This window comes from Rhinolophus sinicus, chromosome 14 (assembly GCF_057876585.1).
Source record: "Rhinolophus sinicus isolate RSI-liver-muscle chromosome 14, RSI-T2T, whole genome shotgun sequence".
NCBI classification, from domain to species: domain Eukaryota; kingdom Metazoa; phylum Chordata; class Mammalia; order Chiroptera; family Rhinolophidae; genus Rhinolophus; species Rhinolophus sinicus.
This window is the reverse complement of record NC_142514.1, coordinates 172,867,120-172,894,279: the sequence shown is the minus strand read 5'-3', so window position 1 is coordinate 172,894,279 and position 27,160 is coordinate 172,867,120. Positions and strand designations below refer to the sequence as shown.

The following is a 27,160-nucleotide window of genomic DNA, read 5'->3' as shown; positions in this document are numbered from 1 at the left end:
CTCTGCCCCCTTGTTATTTTAGGGGGTGGGGGAACTTACCTTCCCAGCTAGACTAAAAATTTACTAGACCCCACTTAAGGGCAAGGATTCAAGAAACCGGGCCATAAATACTACAGATTTGGGGCAGTGGGTTTCTGTGGGTTCTCACAGCTTCTTTATAGTGGTGTCCTGCAGTTCCTCCAGAGTGAGGCTCAAGTGTTTTAGGAAATTAGAATGGAGTAAGGACGTATTAATAGAATGCCATCTCAAAGTCACAACGCATTTTTCCCAAGGGCAGCAACAAAATAGGACTGGACTTGGCTTAACCAGTAGGGTCTCTATTTTAAGGTGTGTTGCTCCAAAGGAACAGCTATGAACCATTTTAAATGCAGCCGCTGCCCAGTGCAAGATCTAACGTATCACACGTCAGTGAACAGATATTTGCTCTTCTCCTAGGATCCCATATAGGACCGAATGGTTCTCACTAGGAATTAGTAAGTCCTAGGATTAATCTCAATTTTATTTTTACCTCATACCACATTCCCAGCCTTCTAAAAATATATTAGAATTTAGAATCCATAGTAGATTGTTATTTTGTTTTGTTTAAAAGAGTCTCTACCCAGTTGGCACACAGGAAATGAAAAGGAAAAAAAATCACCTTAATGTTCACAGAGTTATGAAATTCTGTGCCGTACTAAGTGGACCCTTTTCTTCTCTTTCTCACCCTTCTCAGGACTTCGAGAACTTGCTCACAACCCTGCCCCTCAGCTGGCTGCAGAGTACTTACTACTCCTTTAAGTCTAACTCTCTCCACTCCTAGCATTTTGTTAACCATCTCTTCATTCCCCCCATTTTCCTAGCACCGTGAAGAAGTTCTTACACAGCCTTTCAAGCTGTGTCTCCCTGGCATGCTCCCAACAATTTCTGAGAACTTTCACCATCAGCTGCAGCCTCATCCCCTATGAATAGCTGAAGACACAACTTCCCCTTTGTGTAGCTTCATTTCTAGAGTTCTAGATCTTATTCTTACATCCAAAAGTATGAGTCACTCAAAGGTTAGGAAAACAAGCAAGTACATGGACCAGTCTCCAAATTCTGTTCTGAAACAGAGCTGACTGGAAAATTCCCAAAGGCCCGTATGTGAGAATGTCATCCATCTAGAAGCACAGATTTCCTCCTGTTCACCTCCAGTCTCAGTCGTTATGTTTATGGGGAATGATTAAAGACTTACCATGCCGTTAGTTCCACTCGTAGGTACCAGAGAAAATGGCTATAGCAAATATTCCTTAGTAATCACAAAATTGTAACGAAGATGTCTGAGTGATGAAGAACACGGCAGTGCTTTCTAATGGCAAAATTCTGTGCTCACTTAAGTTTACAGAGTTTTTAATTAGACAAGGTGTGTTTTTCAAGGGCCAACATGTATTTATAAGCTCCTTGTAAGCTCGCATGGCATCAGATTACATGGTTGATTCCGAGGAAGTTTGAAAATCGGAGTTCTCATCAGAGAAAGAATACAGAGAAAGAACTAGAACGTAGGACAAAGAAAGGCAAGTAAGTAATGGTGTTTTCTAACTCCTTTCTTTTTCAAAGTCATACAATAGGATTTAGAATGGGAGAAGTAAATTTACAATTAGGTGGAAAACAGAAAATGAAGGCAAGGAGAAGTAAACCATAAACCATCAATATAGGAATGTCCCCAAAGTCATACTTATCTCAGTGTAAAAGGCAAATGTCCCTGGAGAAAGGGTGATAAAAGCAAACTTAATGCTCACAGTAGATTCTGCTTCCATCATCACCACCACCACCATCACTACCATCTATCAATTCCCCCAGCAGAATGTAAGCTCCCTGCAGGGAGGAACTGCCATCTGTTTTTGTAACGAGTGCATCCCCAGCACTCGGCACTGTATCCAGGACAAAGTAGGAGCTCAAAAAATATTCGCTGATTAACTCAGACACTTGCTATATACCAGGCACTATTTTAAGTGCTTTGCCTATATTAACTTATTTAATCCTCACAACTCAACGACATTATCCCTGTGTTACAGATGAGAAAATGGAGCCCTGAAAGGTTTATTGTGGTCCTGCTTTTCTCTAGACTTCCTGACTTACCTCGTATAAAACTGGAGCATGTGCTGAGCTGTGGTCGGGTACAGCTTACGGAAGGAATCAATGACTTCAAGATTCCTAACCCTCTTCGAAGCTCAACTTCTCCAGAAGCCTGCCTTTCCCAGCCACAGATAGCCCTGTATGCTTTCAGCAAATTTAAGAGAGGCATTTAAACTCTGACCCAACACAGTCGAAAGAATTGTTATAAGTTTATTTTGAATGATGCTGGAAGACCCTTCTGAGAATAAATGTATATCCAAGAAGTCTCCTCAACAACATTTAGGGAGTAGCTGTCTAGCCAATATAATATCCACCTTCACCCTTGATCTCTTTCATTGGTGATTATAATACAAATAAGAATTAGCCTTTACTAGGGGTTATAAAAACAATCGTGATAAAATGGAGACATCTGAAGGCAAGTGACTTGCCCAAAGCCCCAAACTAAAAATCAGTGACAAGGACAGAATGAAAACAGATGCACACGACTACCAAACCACTACCTCTCATCCTGTTATCGGTACTGAGAGGTACCTTTGTCCAACCTTCATGTTCAGCTCACAGTTCCCTTGAGAGCTACTTTCTATGGAGGGGAGAGGGTGGTCTCATATCACCTGAAAAGTAGCTTAGCTGCTCAGATGAAAGAAACTACTTCATTAAAGATAAAACTCATCTCTTAGGTCCAAAAATATAAGATGTTAAATGCCCCAACAGTGGCACTAAATTTGCCATTGAAAAACAATGCAGAGTACAACAAAAAAGTCAATAAAATACAGACATCCTACCCCTGTCCCAGGCTTAGCCCTTTAGTACTTAATGCACATTATCATGGCTTGCGAGTTAAGGAGTGGGGTAGCAGTAAACTCTGATCTACTTATGGATCAACAGGGAAAACTTCAGGAGAGATTATCTACATGTTTCACAAAAGACAGCGAAGCCTCTGTGTCTCCATTTTCTAAAGAATTTATGCTCTAGGAGAACCCAGTGCTCTAAAACACACACACACACACACACACACACACACACACACACACACACAGTAGTTAAAGCCATGAACTTAATCTTCACCAGGGAGACAGATTTATATCATTAGAAACAAAAAGAAAAAAGTGAAAAAAATTGTTCAACGGATTTTTTCTTTATTACAATTCACTACGAAACTCACAATCAACCGGACTGATTCTGAGGGCCAGGTATGTATATAGGAGTCGGGGTGGGGTTGGTCCGGATAATGTATGTAGGTGAGTCAGCATGTGTGGTCGGTCACGAGGATAAGTTAATAATCTCTCTTTAGAAACAGGAACACATTATTTTCATAGATCTATTTCCTCTACTACGCTCCATTCCTCCTGTCCCCAAATCGACCCGCTTGAGTGACACAGGCTTAAGAATGAGGAATCACTTTTAACACAAACCAAAGGTTTTCTGCATTATTAAATCTTTTTAAAATTCTCAAGCATTTTTAAAGTCCTAAAGCTCTCAATCTAGTTCATAATTCTATACTTTTAACCTTCCCTTTAATTAAAACATGAATTGTGACATTCAAACTTACAATGAAAAAAAAAATCTCACCTCTAAGAATCCATTGATAAAGCAAAACAAAACAAAATAAAAACTGAGCTTTTGTAGCTCAGTTAATCAACTCTTTTAATAACACATGTGTCATCCTGTTGTGACTAGAGACCATGACATAAGTCCTAGCTCACTGGTGCCCTGGGCAAATCACCTTACAAATTCTGAGTTTAGCCCAACAGGCCAATTCTCAGTATTCCAATAAGCAGTGGAGTGAGGTGGTACTGAAAGCGTTACTAGTCCCCCACTCTCACCCCCTTTTTGGACTTACGCTACTACTACTGCTCATACCCGGTAAGAAGCTGAGAATGAGGTTGGGGAAAAAACACCTGAGAAGGAGATTCCACAGTAAGGAGCAAACCCCCTTATATCTCAGTTGAGCCACTAAATGACAACTATTGGCTTTGGCTCTTGTACCTTATACGAACATTGGCATGGGCTCAATTGTGTCCCTTCAAAGTGTTTATGTTGAAGGCCTGACTCCTAGTACCTCAGAATGTGGCTGTATTTGAAGGTAGGGCTTTTACAGAGGTGATTAACTTAAAATGAGGTCCTTAGGGTGGGCCCTAATCCAATCTAACTGGTGTCCTTATAAGAGGAAATTTGGACGCACAGGGAGACATAAGGGGTGCTCATACACAGAGGGATGACAGGGAAACAGGCAGCAAAGGGCGGCCATCCACAGGCCAAGGAGAGAGGGCTCAGGAGAAACCAATCTTGCTGACACCTTGATTGTGGACTTCCAACCTCTAGACCTGTGAGAAAATAAGTCTCTGTTGCCTAAGTCACCCAGTCTATGGTGTTTTGTTAGAGCAACCCTAGCAAACTAATACAGACATTAATAGACATTATACACCTCCCCATTCAAGACTGTCAGCTACTTGATTGAGAACAAGAGCCATAGTTTATACAGTTCTGAATCATGTACAGTATCTTACGCAACATGGGCACCTTATAAATATTTTAGATGATTATAATAGTTCAAAAGGTGCTCTAAACAAAGAAAGACAGAACTTTATAAATAAACGTGACACTTTTTAATCACATGCCATAAATTCTTCCCAATCCCAAGTTGGCCACTCAAGTTTTGTAACCTGAGGCCATCTATTGGCCACTAAGGTTCACTTTCCTCCTTTGTAAGAATGAGAATAACTACCTCACCAGGTTTTCATGAGGAAGCTCCCAGTACAGTATCAGACACAGGCGTTAACCGAAACGTTAATTCTCCTCTTTGCTTTGCCAACTGGGAAATAAAAGCTCAGGGCCACAGAACAAAACAGTAGTAAACTTAGGTCTGGCTCTTCCGATACCTGAGTACCTGCTAAAACTCAACCTTTGCTCGGAGGCAGAAAAAGACCTTGCCAGAGGGGCCCTTCTGCTAAAGATTTTCAGTAACATTCTATTTGAATTCTAGAATAGCAGAGGACCTCTATGGAGATCATTTGCTCCTTTTCTAAGCTAAAGGCAACATGAGTAGAAGAGACATTATCTCTCTCTCAATATTCTTAGAATAAGAAGTTTGATTTCTTGCCCAAAGGAGCTATATTGAAGTCATCTAACACCCATGGGTCCCTGGATTTGCCTTTCAATACTAAAGCTTTCACTCCTATTCCTTAGGCAGGAAGCCAAGACGCCGGAGGGCAATCCACGATATTTCTATGTCCTCTTGCAAGATTTAGCATTTCCAGAAGGTAGAATGGAATCTAGGAGGCAGTGAAAAGTGCAGCAGGGCTGCCTTACAAGTAGGGCTCGTCTGATAGGGAAGCATTAGGATTGAACATGTAAGACCTGTGATAGTTGCACTACGCCATCTTCACAATTACGCTCCCAGACACCAAAGTGACGACGATTTGCATGTTTCCATCCTATTTAAAAGAAAAATTCTTTCAAAATAAATGCGACTTGTGGCAAGTCAGAATACAAAAGGGTAAGAGCTTGAAGGTGGGGAGACTTCTGTGAGTACTTGCAGGGAATGCTCCAACGTTATGATCTCCTGTCCTATGGGAAACAAGTAGGGCTCGAGGAGGGAAACGGGGTAGCCTGAGTCATGTTTCCTGACATATGACAGACAGCTCCTGAAATAGAAAGCCATAGGTTTCAATTCTCAGGGGTATCACCTTCAAATATGTCAATGTTCTAAGGATGGATCAGTTTTCCCAACTGCTGACATCCTGCTGTGAGGAGAGTTCCCAAGCAAAACACCAGCCTCTGTCTGGGAGCCTTTGAGGTGGCAGGAGCCATGAGGAGTTCAAAGGCAAGGCCGGCCAGTGGCTTGCACCTCTGAGAGCCATAGGGGTGAAAGGTTACTAAAGCAGGAGCCACTGACCAATAAAACCGTGTTTGGTCAAACCTTCTCAGCAAAGTGACTAGAGACTCATGTCTGCTGTCCCCAGTTTTCTGAGTTATCCATGCCTCTGAGTCACACTGTTTGTTTCCTAGGTCAGATCAGGGAGCTTCTCTGGTGATTAGCAGCTGACCAGCTCTCTCTCTGGTTGGTTCCACGGAATAGCTGAATGGTGGATTGGAAACCTTTAATCAAGATCCGCCATCAAAAATAAATAAATAGGAGCACCGCTTGGGTCAACCTGTTGCAAAGGAATCTGCCTGGGAGGAGATTTCCCATGTTTGCTGTGCTAAAGCCAGGAGAAAGCAAGCATAGTTTGTTTGATTAGGGAAGGCAAATATAAAACAAGCCTCTCTCCAACCAGGCACACTTGAAAGGCCTGCCCCTTTTAATTAAGACAGACACACAAACACACTCTGTGGAGGGACTACGAGGACAGAACTTGAAGGCTCACTTCATCCCGAAAGCTATCACGCCATGCCCCGTAAGGGCAATGTTCTCTTCTACTCTGCCTCCCAAGGAGTAGGATTCCAGAGAAAACTAAGGCGATTTCTTTGGCAGGTTCTTCGCTTTGGGCTGTGGCTACTAACTCAGCAGTCAGGGCATGGGAGCCCTTTCCACTGTTCCTATCCACTCCTAGAAGAAGAGAATGTGAGAACAGTGTGCATGCAATGCTGTCTGTCACTGTTCCACCCGACGAGTCACAGGCATCCTCTACTCGGTGTCTGCTGCTAGAAAGCTCCATCTTCTGATCGTTATGAAGATAAGCTCTCCTGCTGATCCTGAGCAGGAACCCCAATGTACTGTTACCCAAACAGGGACTTTGAACAGAGGGAGAAGCTTGAAATAGCTACACATGCTACGTCACTGGGTTCTCAGCTTGTTCCCCTGCTCCTTCTCACCTGAAGGATGACAGAGGCGTAAGAGTAACGGAGCTGCATCACGGCAGGGACTCTCAAGAGAAGTCCATGTCCCCACCCCCCACCCCAGAAAGCATTTGAGAATTTGAGTGGCAGTGAGAAAGATATCTGAAGTTTCAAAATCCCCATAGGGAATTATGATCCTTCCCGCATCTCACAGTTAAAAACTGCTAAGTATGGTAGCTGATTAAACAGCTGAACTCTCTCTTTTCTATAGTTTCCTATTTTCAAGTTACACCAAAACGATTTCCAAAGAGTATGCTTGCTGTTATACCATATGGAAAGTTACCTACAACTTGCCAGGCTGAGAGATCTGGGGGAATCCTGATTTGTGGTTATTCTAAGCGAGAGAGCGTGGTTGGGTCCGCTGTTGCCTCCGCACTGCAATCCTTGACTATGTTATTCTGACCCTCAGTCTGTCACCAGCTTCTAGGTCTTCTCATTCCCATCAAATGCCAAAACACCTCACTGCAGAACTCAACCCTCAGTCTGCAGCTCAAAACAGAAATCCCAAGATCTTTCTAAAATACAAACGATATATATAGATGATTACCAAGACCGGGTCAAACTAACCTGAAAGTTAAAAACACTTCAATGCACAGGTACATGACTTCAAATATTCAAGTAAAGAAAACACTTGCTCCTTTTAATAAAAGTACCGGAATCTGAAAGGTAACACGTGAACTGCTCTCCTACTAGCAAAGTCCTTAATAACATGGGAAGTACACGTTTACATGTAACAAATTAGACTTTAAGTTATAGGAGAGGTAACTGCACTGTCAGAAATGGTTTATATAAAGCGACTTCTGTACCAGTCCTGGTCTAATTCAGTATCAGATCTTTAAGTGAAGATAAATGAATATGTGATTGTTGTCTTACATTCTCAGGAACAGAAGCATGGAATTATAAGATTGTGTTACTATAAAACTGAAAATTATGCCATGCCAAAAATAATTATGCAATTCCAAATTATCTCAACCTCTGCAATGCTGAGGGAGACAGAATATATGAAAATACATAATAGTCTGGGATGGCCGGATGGCTTGGTTGGAGTGCAGGCTCTGAACAACAGTGTTGCTGGTTCGATTCCCACATGGGCCAGTGGGCTGCACCCTCCACAGGTAGACTGAAGACAACAAGCTGCTGCTGAGCTTCCAGAAGGGCGGCTGGGTGGCTCAGCTGGTTAGAGTATGCACTCTCAACAACAAGGTTGCCGGTTCAATTCCCCCAGGGTGGGCTGTGCCCCCTGAAACTAAAGATTGGGAATGGCGACTGGACTTGGAGTTGAGTTGCACCCTCCACAACTAAGATTGAAGGACGGCTACTTGGAACTGATGGACCCTGGAGAAACACACTGTCCCCCAATAGTCCCCAATAAAATTTATTTTAAAAACACACACATAATAATCTATATTAATAATACAAGCAGAAAAGCAATGGATCAGTTTAACCCTTACTGAAGACTTGAAAACAATGAATTCTTTACCCAGTGTATCAACACTTAATAATTTACAACTTATTGTTTGTAAACAAACCTAGATATTTTTCTATGTAGGTATATGATGAATTCACAAAACTTGCACGGCGTTTCCTGTAATGAGCAATTATTTCTCAGAAATGCTTCACAAATAGTCCAACCTTGTGGGAAACCAGCCCCAAAGAGTCAGACAATTCTTATACAGGCTGCAAATTAATATTTAACACTTTTATTAGAGAGGTCATTTTCTGAAGCAACGCTCCATACTGGGGACTCATTACAAGAGATTAACCCATGATTGACGTTAGAGACAGCTCTCCACAGAGGACACCGGGACCATTCCTTGTACCCTGACCCCTTCTCTCCACGGAGGACACCAGGACCATTCCTTCTACCTTGACCCCTTGAAAAGGCTGTGTAATGAAGAGTATTCATAATCATATATTTACTGAGAACTTCCAATATACTTAAATTATTTGTTAAATGTTTTTAAAAGTTTGTTAAAATTATACCACAACAATAGCACCTAGCTCATTAAACTTAACTAATTATAGGATATCGATTTAGTCCCCAGAAATGTATGAAAAAGCAGTTTTATCGCTTTGGAGTTTGGGGCATTTTGTTTTATTGCTCGTTTGGTTTTTATACCTAATTACTCTCCCCACAGGAGCTACATGAGTAATAAAACAAACCAGTATTTTTTTATTGTTTGCTCAATGAAAATCATCAATCCTAGATCAACAGCTATATAATTTCACTAACTTACTACAAAACTTCCTTGCCTTTGCTTCAACCTCAAGTTAAACGGCTATGTTAAATTGAACACACTTGCGAAAAACTGCTCATGTCCAAAACTATTTGAAAAAAGAAAAATAATCTGTTTGTGCCAAATGGGTACAGAGCAGTTAAAAATATATATATCCATTGGATTTTGCTTATCTCTACTAAGCTCTTCCTAAAAGCTTTAGCTAGGAGAAAAAGAGCAGGCAGACACAAAGTACATTCTGAGGGCATATTCCACCCACCCCAGCCCCTTTGGAAATCAAGGCTGGAAAGGTGGAAGGAGAATCGAAGGAGGGTAAGGAGGTACTTTTTGAAACGCTTGGAAAAATTTCATTCTGGTCAAGAGATGCCAGAGATTTTGAAGCTCCCGTCAAGCTGCTGGCCTGGATCCAGGTAATGGTTTTTCCTTCCCCTCAGCTGTCTGCTGCAAGAGTTTTCCAGCAAAGAAAGAAAAGAAAAGTGGTAGGGGAGAGGGAGGAGCAGCTTCCAGTCCATTTCTCTGCAACAGAGAGGGTACAAAGGGCCAAGCATCGCAGGCTGACATTTATAGAGGGCCTGACGTTTCCATGGAGCGCTCGGGGAGGATTACCAGGGGTTAGCAACCTGGTCTAAAAGGGACAGCAAAGCAGACTGATGCAAGTTGCTTTAAATTCGATAGCAGTGAGCTGTGGACACAGAGACAGCAAGCTGGAGCTGGCAGACATGCGAGCAGAGGTCTAGCCAGTCAGACGGCCTTTTGGAAAAAAATACACTATAAACCTGGCTCCCCTAACTCTTCAGGGCTGCCCAACTTACTTGCTGAAGCTTGAAAGCACAAACTGTCAACAGAGTGGCATTTCTAATCAGGGGATAAAAATAGAAGCCCTTGCAAAGTCCTCCCTTGCCTAACCCTTCTGCCCTGCCGCTACCAACCAAGAGACATTGATTGGGCCAATCAATGGTGAAGTTCTGGACCTGCACACGTTAATTATCTTGCTAGTCTTTTACCTCCAAATCATGGCTGCACCACGCCAATCCCTTCTGCCTGGCATTTTTCTTCAATTTTAATATCAGAAGTTTCACACGCCTGCCTGAGCTCCTGGACTCGGCAGAAAGACCCATATAGCTGTCAGCAAACTGATAAGAACTTCAAAATGACTCCGCAGGGCCTCTTTAAAAAGAAGAGCCAAAGAAGCCCATAAAGAAAGAGGGCAGGGGCCACGGAAACCAGCCGCTCACACTGTTTTAACGTGGCATTAAAATGAGCTGCAGATTTATGGCAGTGTTTTAGCCCCTGGCCCAAATCATCTGGGATGAAGCTCTCGTCTCTGCTCTCCAGCGGGATTTCAAATACGGGATGGAGCTGGCAAGAAGGGAATGGGGGAAGGGAGGCCTAGGTAGCAGGAGGAGAAGAGGACAAGGGAAGAAGCAGAGAGCACCAGGAAAGTCACACACTAGAACTCACTCTCCGTTCAGTACGATCTGACCGCCAGCGATTTCTAAAAGATACCTGACCGGGCCTCCTGAATTCACATAAAAATTTCCTTTACTTTTAGTTCATACTTAGTAAACTCAGATTTTTCAACTGTTCACCACCCGAATGTCAATTCTGGTTTCAACTTTTCTGTGTAAGTTTATTTTTTAATTTAGAAAATGAATAAAATCATGATTTGGCAGAGAACACATTAGAAGAGAGGGGAAAAAAAGACTTAGTATAAAATTTCTTCTCACTGGGCAGGGGAAAAAGTAACAGGACTTTATCCAAATGTGCCAATGAATCTTTTTTTTAAAGGCCAGCTAGAAAACCACTGATTTTAATAAGCCATTCTGATCCTAACAGAAAAACAGAGAGGTGAACCGCCTTCCATGCCAAGATGTAGAAAGTACACCAAAAACCCACAGGAGTAAGTTCTGTTTCCAGTTTCCAAGCCCAGAAGCAAATGCATAATATATCTGTGTCGGTAATTCACTGTGGTTCCCTCAGACCGAGCTCCATACCAGGAGGCTCCTTCCAATATTCAAACATAGATGCAGGCGGAGCTCCCCCAAATCGCCCCCGGTATGAGGCACGCAGACCCGAATCTCGACGCTTTAAGTAAAATACCTTCAGGGCATCATCCAACCGCTCTATAGTATTATGAGTCCCAGGTCTGAGATAAGAAAAGTGAAGCTTGGAAAAGTTAAGTGACTTACCCACAGTCACAAAGCTGGTGGACAGACGGCACAGCGAGGATTTGAGCGCAGGTGTCTCCAACTCCAAGACCCGTGTGCTTCCCACTACCAACATTTTTCACTCTTTTAGACGGGGACCCACACGAAGAAACACATAAACGCATTTTATACTGCAACTCACTACACGTATACACATATAACCGAAACAAAGACTTCAGGAAATATGTACCCTTACTAGGTAACATACTGATATTTTCCTTTTTATTATATTTTATTTTTTAAAAATAAAATGCCTGTCTTGAACCAGTGATTTAATGTCATGATCAAATAATGAATCATGACCCTCAGTTTGGAAAATAGGACAGTAGACAATGCAAAAAAAAAAAAAAAAATCATCAGACCAGGAGCCAGGAGACCTGGGTTCCAGCTAAGCTCAATTCTGGCCCTAACAATTCATTCTCAAGATGACTTAAATTCTAGGGCTTACTTGTGATTTGTACAATACGAGGGAAAGGTAGAATAATTTCTAAGGTCCCTTCCAGCTCTGTGATTCTCCCCTAAATCTCCTTAATTGGTACAGCTTTCCCCTTTCATCACACATCTTTTCATTCCTCTTCACTGTCATCTTACATCCTTTCCTTCTTCCTTCTAATTCCCTACAGAGGGCTCCGTGGCTGGTATTCAAAGCCCCCACCTGCCACCTACTCCATCTCACCTACTGAGTCCTCTTCACAGAAGCCGCCCTCCTCCCCCAGGTCAGTGCCCTACCACAGCATCCTCTCTGCCAACCTGAGACGATCCAGTCCTGAAGATTCCTCTCACCTCCAGTTCTATTCCTGAGCCCGTCTCCCCGCCCCTGGCCATGTCCCCCACAACAGAACTGACTGCACAGCACTGCTGGCCCTTTAATTTGTATATTACTGACAGGACTCTCCCCAGCTCCATGAGGACTTTCTTAGAAGTCAAGGTTCCCCTCCACCTTTTAAATCTCCTTCCATATGCCTGTATAATACCAGGAACAAAGCAGGTGCTTAATATATATTTATTTGCTTTGCATTATCAAATTAAGGATTCTAATTCTCTTAAATTTAGAAAATATTTAGGTGGGCTGCTCTAGGAAATGTCACAAAAACAAAACTGGTATTACAGTAAGATTAAGTGAGAATTTACAAACTAAGTTTCACATACTACTCATTTATGTTTGCCATGGACAAGGTATGCCAAGGTTGCCAAGGAAAGCAGCTTTATGGTCCCTCCATCTGGACTGGGAGGATTTAAATCTCAGAAGCTGTACAAAATAACTGCAAATCAGCCCAAACCTTAAAGACAGGAAAATTTATTTACAGGCCCTAGTGCACTATAAATTTAAGACAGTTCTATTAAAATGCTTTTCTTGGCTTCCCATCAGATACTTGGCAAAAGTCTTTTTCCAATAAGGTTCTTAATATTATAGCTGGGAAAAAAAAGTTAAAACACATAAAACTACTCTTCCTTAAGAGTTCCAATTAAATGAGTCCTTATTTTATCCTGCTTTAAACAATATACACTGGCCGGTCTCCTTTACAGTATGGATTTATACATTCAGGAAAACTCAAACACAGAGTATACAGTACTTTTGAAAAAAATTACGAAATTCAAAATATCCCATCAAGTGATTATTACACTCATCCCCAAGGCTCTCCCACTGGCCAAGGAGCCTGGCTCTGTATCAGAACCATAGTTGTCTGTTTCACAGGAAGAACTCCAGGGATCAAGTCAGTGTGTTTGGTTTAAGGGTAAGCAATCCAATAGCTGTTTTTTAGGGCAAGTACGAAAGCAGAGATTGGGAAACACAGCTTGGAGTGGCATGCTGGGAATAGAGAGTGCAGGGAGGAAGAAAGGCAAGGCATACTAGGCATTTTTTACAAGCCCTGAAAGTTCAGTTTATGTACATAAAAAATTTCCAATTTCACAGTCGCAGGAATAAGAATGACAGACATTACAGTATCGATCCTGGAAATCAAAAGTGAAACCTCTTCCACAGTCTTCATAATGTATTTCCAGGGATGTGTCCAGTCTAAAATGTCTCAAGTAACCACTCTTTTAAGAAGACCATCCAATAAGTAGTTAGCTTGAATTATTGGGAAGTGCGTCTTGGTTTTTAGCCTCAGTCCAGGCCACACAGCGATTTGAATAAAGTCGTGGGCAGCAAAACAGACTATGCTTCCTGTCTGTCCCTCACTCACTGTGTGGTCTTGGGAGGGTTCCTTTCGGTCTCTTTACCCTCAGTTTCCTCACATTAAAAAATTCAGCTTCTTCTTCTAACTGTTCATGTCACTACTCTGCTTAAAGACATTGTTTTATAAACTGGTGTGTGTTGGGGGTGGGGGAGTGAGGGAGAAAGGGACACGGACTGCTCTGTAACTGTCAGCGGACGTAAGAGTCAAGCCACAAGCACAGGGGACCCTCAGAGAATACAGGGGTCTGGGCTGCTTGTTTCCAGACATCTAAGGGTTTACACTTTTAGGGGAATCACCAAACAATTTCTAAAAATGAAAACTTAAAACATTTTAGACAGAAAACTTTATAAAATATATATAGGAGCCAATATTAAATATATACAAGATACACACACACACACACACACACACACACACACACACCTCTTTACTTAAAGATTCAGGGCATCACCAAGAATAGCAATTTCTGTATTTCCTCCATTTTAAGATGCCCCACTAATAACAGCTTTAGGAGGAAGAAATAGAAACTATATTCAGTGTTCAAACTGATGGTGAGACTCATTTGGATGTCAGAAATCCAAAATATGCAAAACAAACATGTACTTCTTTGAATCGAGGGATTCTGCCATCTTACAATGATACACCCAGGATACAGGATAAAGTGAAACCTACAAAGCTGTCTGCTGTATATCTAATGTGCTGAGAGTTCTATTTTTCAAATAGCTTTCCAACTTTCTCCATTCATGCCAGAATGACAGATGAGCCATCTCAGAGACACTCACGTGTGGACTTTCTCCCCTTCAAGTTTGTGACTTCTAAACTACTATGGCTATGGAGACGGGATAATTCAATGTGTTGAAATTATGTATACACAAGATAAAATAAGAGCCTCGTTTCAGGGGCTCTCCTCCAGAGGAAGCGCCTGCACGCTGGTGTATACACGCACATTTGCTGTTCTGTAGTCTGCTAGGCCTAACTATAGTCTGGGTAGGGGAGGGTACCGCAAGCCTGGGGTTTGTTTTCTTAAAGAGAAGCATTCTGTCTTTTTCCTAATCAGCCCATTATATTGTCAAGTACTCCTACGTAGCACTAGTTGGTATGCTTGGCAGGGAAATACGACGGCAAACCAAGACGGACCAGTGCAAGGGACCGAAAAGAAAGCGATACTCTGCCTCATCCAAGCGTTAGAGGCCAGAGAGAAAAGAGGATGCTGAAAGTTTCTGCCACCTCAAAGGCTCCGAGTCAATTGAGTACAGAGGAGAGTTCAAAGGCAAGGCAGGCTCCTGACTTCCACCTCCCAGTGTGGCTGAGGTCAGAGGTCACTGCTGGTGGAGCCACTGACCAATAAAAGAATGTTTGGAAACTCCACTCAACAGATAAACTAGGGATCCATTTACACGTTTCTCCCTATCCACACAAACATTTCTAACTAGACAGACTGCTGCTTATCCAGTCTTCTAAGATCCTAGATGCTTTTTCATTGTAATTCAAGGGAGACTGGAGATATGAGTGATCTATCGTTGCATACTTCTGCCTTCCCTTGTGAGAAAGATGGCTGGTGGGACTTTCCCTCTGTAAGGCCCACCACAAATGCTACCCCCCAATAAATGCGTCCCTGTGCCACACCGTCTCCCTCCCGTCAGACCCCTAATGTACTTGGGAAAATCTGCACCATCTTCTCAGCTTTCTTTGTGCTTATTATACCCATGTATCTCCAAGATGACTGCTAAGCCTTGGTGAGTGAGGACCACAGATTTCTTACTGTCTCCCATCATCTCCCCTTAAAAACAAAACAAAAACACTTAATTAGGGCTTCACTAATTAATTAACTAGATCACTGAGCTCATAGGACAATAAAACGCCGACTGATAAGTTAGCTTTAGGTAACAATTATCCTCACTAATTGGAGGAACTGGCTTTTAACTTACCCACAAAAAACCCTCGAAGCCACCCCTAGTTTGTCCAATGCCATGAATGTCAGCACGCTCATCGTCGGCCATCAGGAGCAGATAGCAGAGACACAGGTTGTACGCATTTTTCTTCCAAAATCTTAGCTGAACTAGTGTATACTTACTTTAGGCTTTAGCCCCGTATTTAACTTGATGGCCGCTTCACTACCACATCTAAGGTCAGGAGGAAAATGTAATTACCTCTTGTCAGGCACAACGTCTTCCTGCCGTGGTGCATGCTAATTCCCAAGTCACGCTGCCTCCCTGGACCACTGTGTACATCGGTCAGATGGTAGCCTTGCTGATCCTCAACTCTAAGCTGCAAAATGTTGCTGCAATGCCTTCATCACCGAGATCCCACCCCACAGTGTTGGGGTGCATTCAGAAACTCTGGCTGTATTCCACCTAAGGAGAGCGAAAGCCTTGCTAAGCACTATTTCTTCCTCCTGTGAAAGAACAAGTCTCTAGAGAGCGGCTATGAGGACAAAGTCAGGGTGAAGCAGCAGAGCAGCTCACGGCCTTTGGGATTTCCTGGAAACACGGAACACAGTCGAAACAAAAATGTCACTTAGAAGTGGATGGAGCCCTCTGCTGGCTACAAGTGCCCATGCAGCTCCTTGAGCTAATGTTCTGAGCAAGAAAATCACTGTTCCTCAGTCTCAGGTCCTTCTGAAGTCACCAACCAGGGGCTCTCTGGATCAACTACGGAGGCACAGATTTTTCCCTATAAGTTCATGTCTGTCTTACAAAAAGATCCAAATTTGACCTCCCCGAAGAGAATCCATTAAGGTGTAAAAACTTTCCCGAACCAAGTGTATGCTCTTCTTTCAGTTACTCTTGTCAACGTCAGGTTAAATTGATGAATGGTAAACAGAGGGCAAAATGTCCAGCATATTCTGGAAAGGGTCCTACAGAAGAACTCTCTCTAATCTTAGAGAGATGAGACCTTAACTATCAAGAGAACAGTGGTTCTCAATCAACGCAATTTTGTCCCATGGGGGACAGACACTTTTGGTTGTCACAACTTGGGAGGAGGGTGTGCTCTTGGCATCTAGTAGCTGAACCTAGCCATCCTTCATACCTGTCTGGAGTGACTTCAACCAAATGATCTCACCTCTAGCTGAGATCAGTCCAGTCTAGAAACCTGGGGTTGGGAGAAGAAAAGAGGCCATTTTTAGAACACAGAACACTCAGAGAAAGGGGAGCAAGACTAAATGGGGCATTGCAGCGGAGTGCTTTAGAAGGTTTGAAAGTAGCACAGAGAAAAGGGGCATCAGAAAGCAGAAGAGAGATTCAGAAAGGGAAGCAGGAAAGTGTCAAGATGGACTTTCTTTTGCAAGTTGACATCATGTAGGGTACTCACCCCAGAGGAGGGAACTGGCCCTCATGACTAGAGGTGTTCAGGAGAAGAAGAGATGACTATTTAATTATTAATGTTGTCAAGGAGAGAAATGCTCTTGTTAAGGACAAGAGTTTCAAAGAGTTTTCAAACAGCAAGATGAAAAATGAGAGATGATCTAGCCAACCTCCTCATTTCAGAAATGAGGAAATGAAAGCCCGGGGAGCTTTGGCAACTTGTCATGGTCGTACAATTAATAGGGACGGAGCCAGGGCTCAAACCCAAGTCTTTTGACTCCAAGTATGTCTCTTTGAACCCAAGTAACCTAAAAGCACACTGTTTTAAATGGCCTTTATTCATCCCTTCTCAACGGCTCTACAATTCTGAGCCTGCCACTGGAAATGACCAGCCAAGCTCGTCTCAGACCTGTGGCTCCCAAGCCGTGCTCCTGTAAGCTAGCCAAAGGTGCTCTGCTCCAAAACCAAATGGTTCTCTCTCGCAACATGAAGGTGGAAGGGTTCTTTCGCCTTGTTTTTTTTAAGACTAGAGTCTAGTAAAAGGTAGTATCTGATTTAGCAGCCGATTCTCTATGTAGTTATGTCAGTAAATCACGATGCCAGAAAAGGAAACAAAGAGCACAGACAGACACCAGGACTCTTCCAGGAGCATTTTCTTCTGCATGAGTTATAAGAACGACAAGATTCTAGAGATCTCTGGACTGATTTTCTAATTCACTAAAACTCACATGAGGTCAGCAGTTAAGGAACAACTGGGAAGCCCAGAAACTTAAAACAAACATGAGTATACTATGAAAAAACTATAGGGAGACGAAAGTCAACCTGTGATTGGTTTTCAAATCCAAATGCCCAAATGTCTTACAGATGAAGTTCCTGAGGTCCAGAGAAGGCAAGTTCCTGGCCAACGGCACAGAGTTAGTAATGAGCCGAGCTGGCACTCCACACAGGCAGCCTGAGAAGAACCTACAGACTTCATCACTGTGCGCTGTGGCCATCTCTTGGATTGAAGAAGCTCAGAACTATAATAAACCGGGGGGGTGGGGGGGTGGTGGTGAACACATTCACTAACTTTCACTCCCTCCTAAAACCCGAAAATGACATGCGAAATTTTTAAAAATTAAGGCATGATCGCTCTAAAGAGAATGGGAGACAAGATAACAGCAACCAAATGTGGAAGCTGAATAGCAGAAGACGAAGTGGAGGCCGACCCTACAGGCCCATGACATCTGTATCCTAAGTCGGCTGAGAAAAACCTGAGTTCCACTGCACAACCCCAAGTGGGGGACAGGCGGGGCTCACGGCGGGGCTAAGGAAGCGAAATACATTTAAGAAGCAGTTAGAAGCCCAGATCCCCTCCCCATTCCACACAGCCAGGTGACCACCCTGCCCTCACCTGGACAGAGGCCTGAGAGGTGCTCTCTGGACGAGGTTCTATACAGGCTCTCCGCCTGAGGGTGAGGGTGCCAAACCGAAATCAGGATGTGTGAGATACTTACACACGCAATGCTGAGAACTCTCCAAACCTGTCTCCTGCTGATCCCACACAGACAATTTTGATAAAAATGAAAACTTTTAATTTTTCATTAGTTTCAGGCATACAGAACAACATACGTAGTAGTGACCAGCTACATAACTCCCACCGCAATCACCCCAATGAGTCTACTATCCCCCGACGCTACAGTTATTAGAACATTACTGACTATGTTCCTCAGGCTGCACTACAGAGCCCCGTGACGACTTGTTAATTATAGTTGACATTCAATATTAAAATAAAAACTTTTAAACCACTAACAATATCAGGATAGTCTTTTTCATTTTTTTAAAAAACTTGCTTGACGTTTAAGCCCACATAAATTTGTTTCAGGAGAAGGAAAGGGAAGCAGGACTAAACGGGACACCCAGTGGAGTGCGTCGGTCGAGAGCAGCCCAGGGAAAGGAGCGTCAGAAGGTGGAAGAGAAAACCGGGAGGGGCGGCCGGAGCATGGAAATGTTCCGGGGGAGAGGAGGCCATCGGAACTGTGAACGTAGGCCAGCTTGTACAACAACCTTCTCAAGGTCAGCAGCTACTCGGAAGCATCATCCTGAAAAGGCCGAGCTTCCGTGGCGGGCTTGTCACAAGAACGGTCACCTGCTTTGTGAAAACCACCGTCCAGTGGCTGAGCTTTGCGTCCTCCGCACACTATGGTACGACCTTAAAACCTCAGAAGTGTTTTGAAATCTCTGATCGTTATTCTATCAAATGTTATTTGACCAACTCACCTAACACTGTTTTCCTCTTTTCCGTTTGGTCGGTTGATAGTGGATGAAATGAACCCCACTCATGCATTCAGCTGCTGTCGCTCTGTATCTAAGTGGTCAAGGCCGCCCTTTCACATCACGCAGGTCACCCCCCCAACAGGGCTGCTTGGCCTCTTACCTGTCTCTGCATTTCTTCGATCTGTCTTTGGGGGATGCTCTGCAGTATACTGTACACATCTGACAACTTCTCTTCTGGCACAACCACAGATGCTCTAGAGACAGTGGCAAAACAATTTATGTAAGTACAGCCCTTTTCACAAAGCGCTTTTGAATACACTGCTTGTTTAATTCTCACAAGCAGGAACAACAATACCCAAAACCTCCTCCAGCCACAAGCCCCTTCTGGTGCGCAGTCCCTCTTCCTTCTCCCTCCCTCATGGCCGACCATTTCCTCACCTCCCACTCACTTCTGCATTCATCTGTCGTCCTCCCTCCACTCCACCGGTGTGCTCCAGCCACACGCACCCCTTCAGTCACGCGAACACACCAGGCTCTGCCCAGCGCGCGGCTTCTGTGTAAAGTCCCTCCGACCTGGTACACTCTCCTTCACTCTCCATTGCCCGCTCCAAGGGAACAGTGACTTTTCTCCTTTAGCTGCACTGCATACCCAAATCCATTCATTTACTCAGCATGTACTATTTATGGAGCCCCTGTTAGGAACGAGGTCCTGGTAACACCACAGTGAGCAAAACAGACACGGAAGGCCTGAGTGTGAGAGAGCCACGAGAACACCTGAGATTAAAGAGAATTCCAGGCAGAAGGACTAACCAGGGAAAGGCCCTGAGGAAGTAGCTTGTCAACAATATTCCAGCAACAGTAAAGAGGCCAGTGTGGCTGGCAAACCGTAAAGAAGATGGAGAATACCAGGAAAAGAAGAGAAACAGGGGAGGGAGGGTCACAGCAAAGCCTATAGGGCCTTCCAGGCTGCTGGAAGGACTTGGACTCTTACTGAGATAGAAAGCCACTGGAAGGTTTTAGGCAAAGCATGGTGTGATCTGATTATGTTCCAACGCGATCACTCTACCTAAAGTGTTAGAACAAACTACAGATGGCAAGACCAGGGGCAGGGAGAACAGCTGGAGGCCATCGCAAAAGCCAAGCAAGAGAGGCTTATGAGGGAGGAACTGATGAAAGTGACGAGAGAAGAGAGCCGGCAGGATCTGCTAACAGATTAGAGATGGCGGGGAGGGACAGAGAGGACGCGACAATGACTTCCCCTTTATGGCATTTAGCAGAGTTCAGTAATTCTATTTGTATAAAGTAATTTACTAAAATCTGAAACCCCCTCCCCACACTAGCCTCGTCCACTGAGATGGAAACCACGCTGGGTTCCACTCACCAGCATATCCTGAGCACCTGGTACACTGCTTAGCACACACAGTTAGCACTTAATAAATATTTGTTACATAAATAAATGATTTCGACTGTACAGATGGGAAAACTGAAGCTCAAAAGAGATGCAATGATTTGCCAAGATCACAAAGCTAGGCAGTAATAGGGGTGGTTATCTGAACCCAGGCCTTCTGATGAAAGCCAGAGCCTTTCTACCGCCTATGCATAACTACAACTACCCAGGCAGAGGGAGCTTCTCTATCATGTCAGACTCAGCTCAGGGCCACTGCCTCTGCGAGGCCATCCCCACTGCCACAACGGTGTGTCTCCTGCTCACTCACTCTTCTCCGCACACCACACCCAGCCCGCGCCGAGTCTCACCCCAGTATTTGGTAATTGCTGGTATACTTGTCTAGCTTCCACCACTAGACTATGAGCTTCTTGCAGGCAAGTTTGACCTTGATCATGTTTGTATCCCGATACCTAACACAGTACCTGGCAAGGAAAGGGCACTCAAAAAATGTTTGCCTGGGTATGCAAATGACTGGAAGTGGCTCATCACTTCTCTAAGATACAATAAAGAAAGGCACACCCTCTTCTTTCAGGCTCCCTCTTCTGTTCCGGGCTTCTATCGCCCCCTGTGCATGCATGTTACAGCACTTATCAGACGATATTGAAATTGTTGGTTTGTCTTCCTCACTAGAGTCTAGCCTCCTTAAGAGCAGAGACTGTATTATTCACAATAATTATTTCCAATAAATGTGACATGAATGAATGCATCTCTGAATGTTCAAATATCTGTGGTGACCAGACTTGGATAGAAATATCAAAAAAGTTGGGAGAGGAGCAAGCAATTCAGCATTTAAGGTCAAGTCAAGCCTGAGAAGTATATACAAAAGGAGTTAATTTTCAATAATTTTTAACTTCCAAAGTCCTACGGAAATGAAACAACAGGAGACTTTCGGACTATTCTTTTCCCTACAGCACTGACAGCCATAACCGAGCAGAACCCACATTTGGCCATGTGCACACTACGGATGTTTCTAAGGTTGCATCCATGTGGAGACACCCCACCTCCAGCTACTCACATTATGCAAATTCAGTCAAGACTCCAGAGCAGTGGTTCTCAACTGTGGCTACAAACCAGACCTGGGGAGCTATAAAATTCAGCATCCTGAAGATAAGTCCCAGGTATTTTTTTAAGTTCTCCAGGTGAGTATATCTGCAGTCTGTAGGAACCACAGCACTCGGCCAAGGGCTGGTAAATGTTTTCTGTCCAGGGCCAGGTAGTAAATATTTTAGGCTTTGTGGGCCACATAATCTGTGGCAGCTATTAACCTCTGCCACTGTAGCACAAAAATAGCCCTAGACGATATGTAAATTTAAGGGTGTGGCTGTGCTTCAATAAAACTTTATTTACAAAAACCAGCAATCTGCCATATTTAACCTCTAGGCCTCAGTGTGCCAACCTCTTCTCTAGGCCAGTGGATACACACAACAGTCTAAAGGAGTAGTTCTCAAACTTAGGTATGCATTACCATTACTGGGGGGGTGGGGTGGGTGAAGGACTTTTAAAATCTAATACATGCAGAACCATTAGTGTAAAGTTTATTAGAGGGTAACACCAACCTCTTCCAGTCAAGAACTTCAGAGAAAGGCAAAATATAAGAGTCTGCGATGACAACTGGGACACAGCCAGCCCGTAATACGTCACTCAGTACCGCTTGGCCCAGCCGCGCTCCACGAACGACCACACAGAAAGTAGCTTCCTGCAGAAACACAAGCAGATGGAGGGGATTACAAGCCAGTTTCATTGATCCGCTGACTGATCCTGCAGACCGTGAAGTTCTCCCAGGGGCCAAAGCCAAGCAACACTGAGGCATCCTGACACAAAAATGCTAGAAGATAACAGCTCACACCAGTAAAACTTGAAGAGCTTAACCGGTTGCAATGTTTTACGTTTCTACTCTTCAGTGTTACTTCACTGCCTCTCCTGTTGGCATTCTGAAAATGTTCAAAACCCACACCCGAGTCTTCCTATGAACACTCAACAATATGACTTTCCCCAGACTGGGTTCTTTCAGGCCTAGTGTACTATGTAAATACACCGTGGAACAGTGGCTGAACATACTTACTGCAACCTACTTTATAACAGAATTATTTTGTCTGGGCATTATCGGGTTCTCTAGAGGACCCCCCAAAGGGAAGGTATGAAATCTCATTTCATCTTTCTATTCCCCAGGTATCTAGCAGTGTGCTCTGAGTACAGAAGATATTCATTTCATGAATCCAATGCCTTTGAAAACACATTAAGACAGATATATTCTATTTAGAGAGAATAAATCGAACAAAAAGCAAAATCTGAAAAGATTTCTTCCCCAGTCACTCCCTCAATGTGGGGAATACTTAGGAAAATAAGAGATATATAGGAGAAAAAACAGTTGCAACAGGTAAACTGAAATAAGAAAAGGCCCTATCTCTAACACTCAATTTCTCCCAGTTTGCATCTTCAGGAGAATAAAGATTAAAAAAAAAAAAAAAGACACCATTTCATCTTTAAAGCCAGAGAAGAGGAGAGTTCAGAAATAAATATAAAGAAACTCAATATGCCCAGCTCCTCTGGGGATAAATGAGAAAAGTATCGCGAGTGAAAGAAGAGGCTGGGTCGTGGCGCCGGTGGTGCAGGTGGGCGGCCTGCTGCCCTGAAGAGTCGGCATCCAGATGCGGACACTCGTGCTGATAACCAATCTTCCCGTCTAGACAAAGGTTACTATAAATACTCCTGTGCACATCACCACTGTTATCAGTCAGACATTCCAGACAAGATGCAGTACTTTTTGAGAGAAAGTATTTTAACAATCTCAGCATGGGCCAGTTCTCCTTTTAAATCCAGAGATTTGAAAAAAAAAAAAAAAAAAAATCACACTAGCTCCCTGATATTTCTCCTTGAACCAACCTGTGTGTATTTTAAATATTTAAGTGAACAAAACTCATGTCTCCTTTCTTAGCCCCCCTGCCCTTGGAATGTCGAATATCCTGCTTATAAAAAACATCCCCAAAAGGACTGCTTTGCCTGTGGTTATGGAAGTACTGCCATTCCTGTGATTTAAGTGCTACCAGTAGGACATGGTAAGGGTGGCAAACACCAAAGACAAAAAAAGTAAAAACCTTCCACTCCCAGGAAAACCTGACTTGTGGCCTGTGGGCCAGCACGGAGGATACAAGCTGCCATCTTAAAGAAGAAAATTTCTCTGGACGGGCCTAGGCATACAGGGGTAAAAGCAAAATCCATTTGTCTGCTTTGTCTGTGGCTTCTTTGGAAATTTATCAAATGAGAATTTGACAGGCATATGAGCACTCATAGGCCCAGCAGCTTTGCACAGCCTGCCACACACTGAAGCATGTGAAAGTCTGCATATCCAGGAAAAAGCAATACTGCAGCTGCTTCTCCCCTGGGGAATTCTCCTAGTTGCAGGTGGAGAAAACGCCTGTTTGTCCAGGTCCATTTTACCTCATGGAAGTGACCTCCACTGAGCCTTTGGAGAGGTAATAAATGACACTCACCTGTAGCACTTGGGGGTAATCGAAGACCTGGTGCTTGTGGCAGCGCTTACGGAGGGAAAGAACGCCCTCGGACAGGTTGGTGCATTTATCTAGGACCAACACTGACTCCCCGTGCTTGGCCTGCAGGGCTTCCAGCTCCTCTCGGTACTCGGCATGGAGAGCCATCTGAGATGACAGGACGAAGTATCGCCGGGGACTAGAAGGGAGAAAAGAAGGTGACTAGAAAGCTGCAGCTGGCATGTTAGTTAAGGTAAGACAAACTGTGATATTAAACACACGGCAGTGTTTTCTCTCCAGTCTTCACATGCCTTGCTTTTTGGGGAAACTATACCTATGGCATTGCTGAATGTTTAAAATAGTATATACTGTAAGAAGGTAAGGTATGACTCATTTACATGGTGAAATATTATGCAATTGTTAAAAATTTTATTTGGGAAAAGTTCTGAATGTTTGAGGCAATGCTTGTAATATGCCAAACTTAGAGAGCATACTATAAATAGGTGTGTGATCAAAAAATACAGTGAGTGTCTTTACTTCATCCTCCATCATGGCATTGCTCTGTGTCACACATCGTATCCGGTACGGCAACTTCTGTCAAATAAAAACATTACGGTGTGCCCTCATCCACCTCATTCACTGAATCTGGCACCGTTCGACTTCTGGCTCTTCCCCAAAGTCAAAATGACCATGAAGGGAAAACATTTTGAATCGATTCAGGACATGGAGGCAGCCATGACAGCACAACTAAAGATACTCACGAAAGAGGACTTACTGCTTCAGAAAGTGGCAAGAACGATGGCGTAAGTGTGTGTGAAGCAAGGGGGACTATTTTCAGGGGGATTAATGGCAATGTGTCTTTTACTATAATAAATTTTTTTAAATTTAAACATTCACATTTTTTGATCACACATTGTACGTGTGTGCATGTGTGTGTATGCACGTGTATGTGTGTGTTATGTTTGTGTATTTGTGTGTGTGTGTGTGTGTGTGTGTGTGTGTAAAAAGAGAGAAACTGAGTGACAAGTTGATTGATCGGGGGAAACATCAACATGTTATCATTAGTTACATCTGAGTTCACTGATCTGCAAGGGAACTGAGAGCTGCTGCTTCCTTCACATAAGAGGGAAATTGGATGGCAGCACTGGCTATAAAAGCAGATGAAAGCCGGCTTCTGCCTGTTGAGTGGCATCCCTATGCTATGAAGAAGCTCCAGGAAAAGACAGCCCTCGTTGTCAAGACCACCTGGACATTAGGAAGACCGGACTGGTAACTGAGAACAAGTGGAGAAAACTATCTTCACCAGAAGATGGAACCAGTCTTAACATCTGGATAGCAAGGCTGCTCAAAAGAAAATGGAGTGAAAAAAGGATTCCCAAGGGTCTAATGCCATTTAGATCTCCACAAGAGACAAAAAAATGTGAACACAAAGTTAGGAAGCCGGAAGTCAAGGGGAAGATTTGGGGAGATCGGATGGTAAGTAATTCCCTCCTGGAAGGCAAGATTCCCAGAAGACAGAGAGGTTACAGAGCATAAACACTATATATATACGTTGAGATACCACTAGGGACCACTGCCAAAAAAATAATATAAAGCAGGTTCCAGGAAGAAATGAAACACATATCACACCTAGAAGTAGGACGTACTTAAATCTACCTCTAACTGGCACAGACCAGGGGAAATACTAGGGCCACGCAATTCACAGGCAATGTCCCCAGGCAAGGTGATACAAGTCTGTGCAGAAGAACCAAAAACCTATACTCTGTGAACCCTCCTCGCTCTCTCTCTCTCTCTCTCTCTCTCTCCCTTTTGTGCTTTGGAGAGAAAGGAAGGGTAATTGTTTTATCTTTCTTTAGTTTCTTAGACTTATGTAGAGGTGCACACATCCACTGCCAAAGAATAATCAGTCATTCTCTAACTGAAGTTGTCATCTTTAAGTGAGCGTGAAGCTTCAGGTCCAAACACACAGAGCAATGAGTGGAGAAGGTGAACACTGGCCTACCCAGCCAGGTCAGCTGAATAAACTTAAACTCCAAAAAAACAGAGCAACACATATCACAGCCAGATTGCTTTTAAATCCTTAACACCACTTCTTTTGGTAATTTCTTTGTACAAAGAAATTTTGGTAATTTCTGAACTAAAAAAAAGCAAAGGGCATTTCCCACACCACAGTGAAGGAAAAAAGGAATAAACAGATTCCCTAGAACTTCACTGTCCAAAAGCAATTAGCCACATCAGGCCATTTAAATTTACATTAATTAAAATTAAACTAAATTTAAAATTCAGTCCCTCAGTCACATTAGCCACATTTCAAGTGAACAGTAGCCATATGTGGCTAGTGGGTACCTGACAGCACAAATACAGGTCACCTCCTCACTGCAGAAAGGTCTGTATGGTACAATTACCCTGATAGTTCAGACCCAGAGGCCTGGGTAAAGGTAAGTGGAGATAAGGAAGGCGTGGAACAGCAACTCGCCAGGGAGACAGCTGGGATTAGCTGCACAGACTGGTTCCCCTCATCCTGGGTAATTTCCCCCTAAATTATAATTTATTGAACAATACGCTGGATATTTATAGCCAAGTGTTCCTTCTAGACACTGAAACAGACTCTTGGATTCTACTCCCAGCCCTGAGCCTCAACAACTTTTCTTTAGTGACAGCATTCACTTTCAGAGGGAGGACTCGGGACAGGACGATCGCATCCAGGGAGGGAGCACTCGGATCACTGCAAACTATTTCTGTTTAAACAGGAGGAAGAGTTCAAGTCAAACTCACAAGACAAGCAGGAAAACCACCTTAACTAATAAAGCTATTTAAAAATGAAATGGACTGTAAGAGTTTTTTTATCATATCACAAATCAGAAAACTTTCCATTAAGGAATTATAGTGAAGTTATGTACCGTGTTTCCCCCAAAATAAGACCTAGCCGGACAATCAACTCTAATGTGTCTTTTGGAGCAAAAATAAGTAATTATATAATATTGTATTATATAAGACCTGATCTTATTTTACAATAAGACCAGGTCATATACAATACAATATAAGATCAGGTCTCATATTAATTTTTGCTCCAAAAGACATATGAGAGCTGATTGTCCGGCTAGGTCTTA

General features: G+C 43.3%; 1 protein-coding gene across 1 annotated transcript in view; it reads right to left on the bottom strand.

Annotated features, from left to right (window-relative positions):
• EXT2 (exostosin glycosyltransferase 2) overlaps window positions 1-27,160 on the bottom strand; it is a 124,384-nt gene that overhangs the window by 74,468 nt on the left and 22,756 nt on the right. Inside the window, exons 5-7 of the mRNA XM_019746443.3 lie at window positions 24,054-24,249; window positions 22,119-22,258; window positions 19,276-19,369 (exon numbers count right to left, since the gene is read on the bottom strand). Coding sequence (XP_019602002.3) covers window positions 19,276-19,369; window positions 22,119-22,258; window positions 24,054-24,249 — 430 coding nt within the window. The remainder of the gene's footprint in view (window positions 1-19,275; window positions 19,370-22,118; window positions 22,259-24,053; window positions 24,250-27,160) is intronic.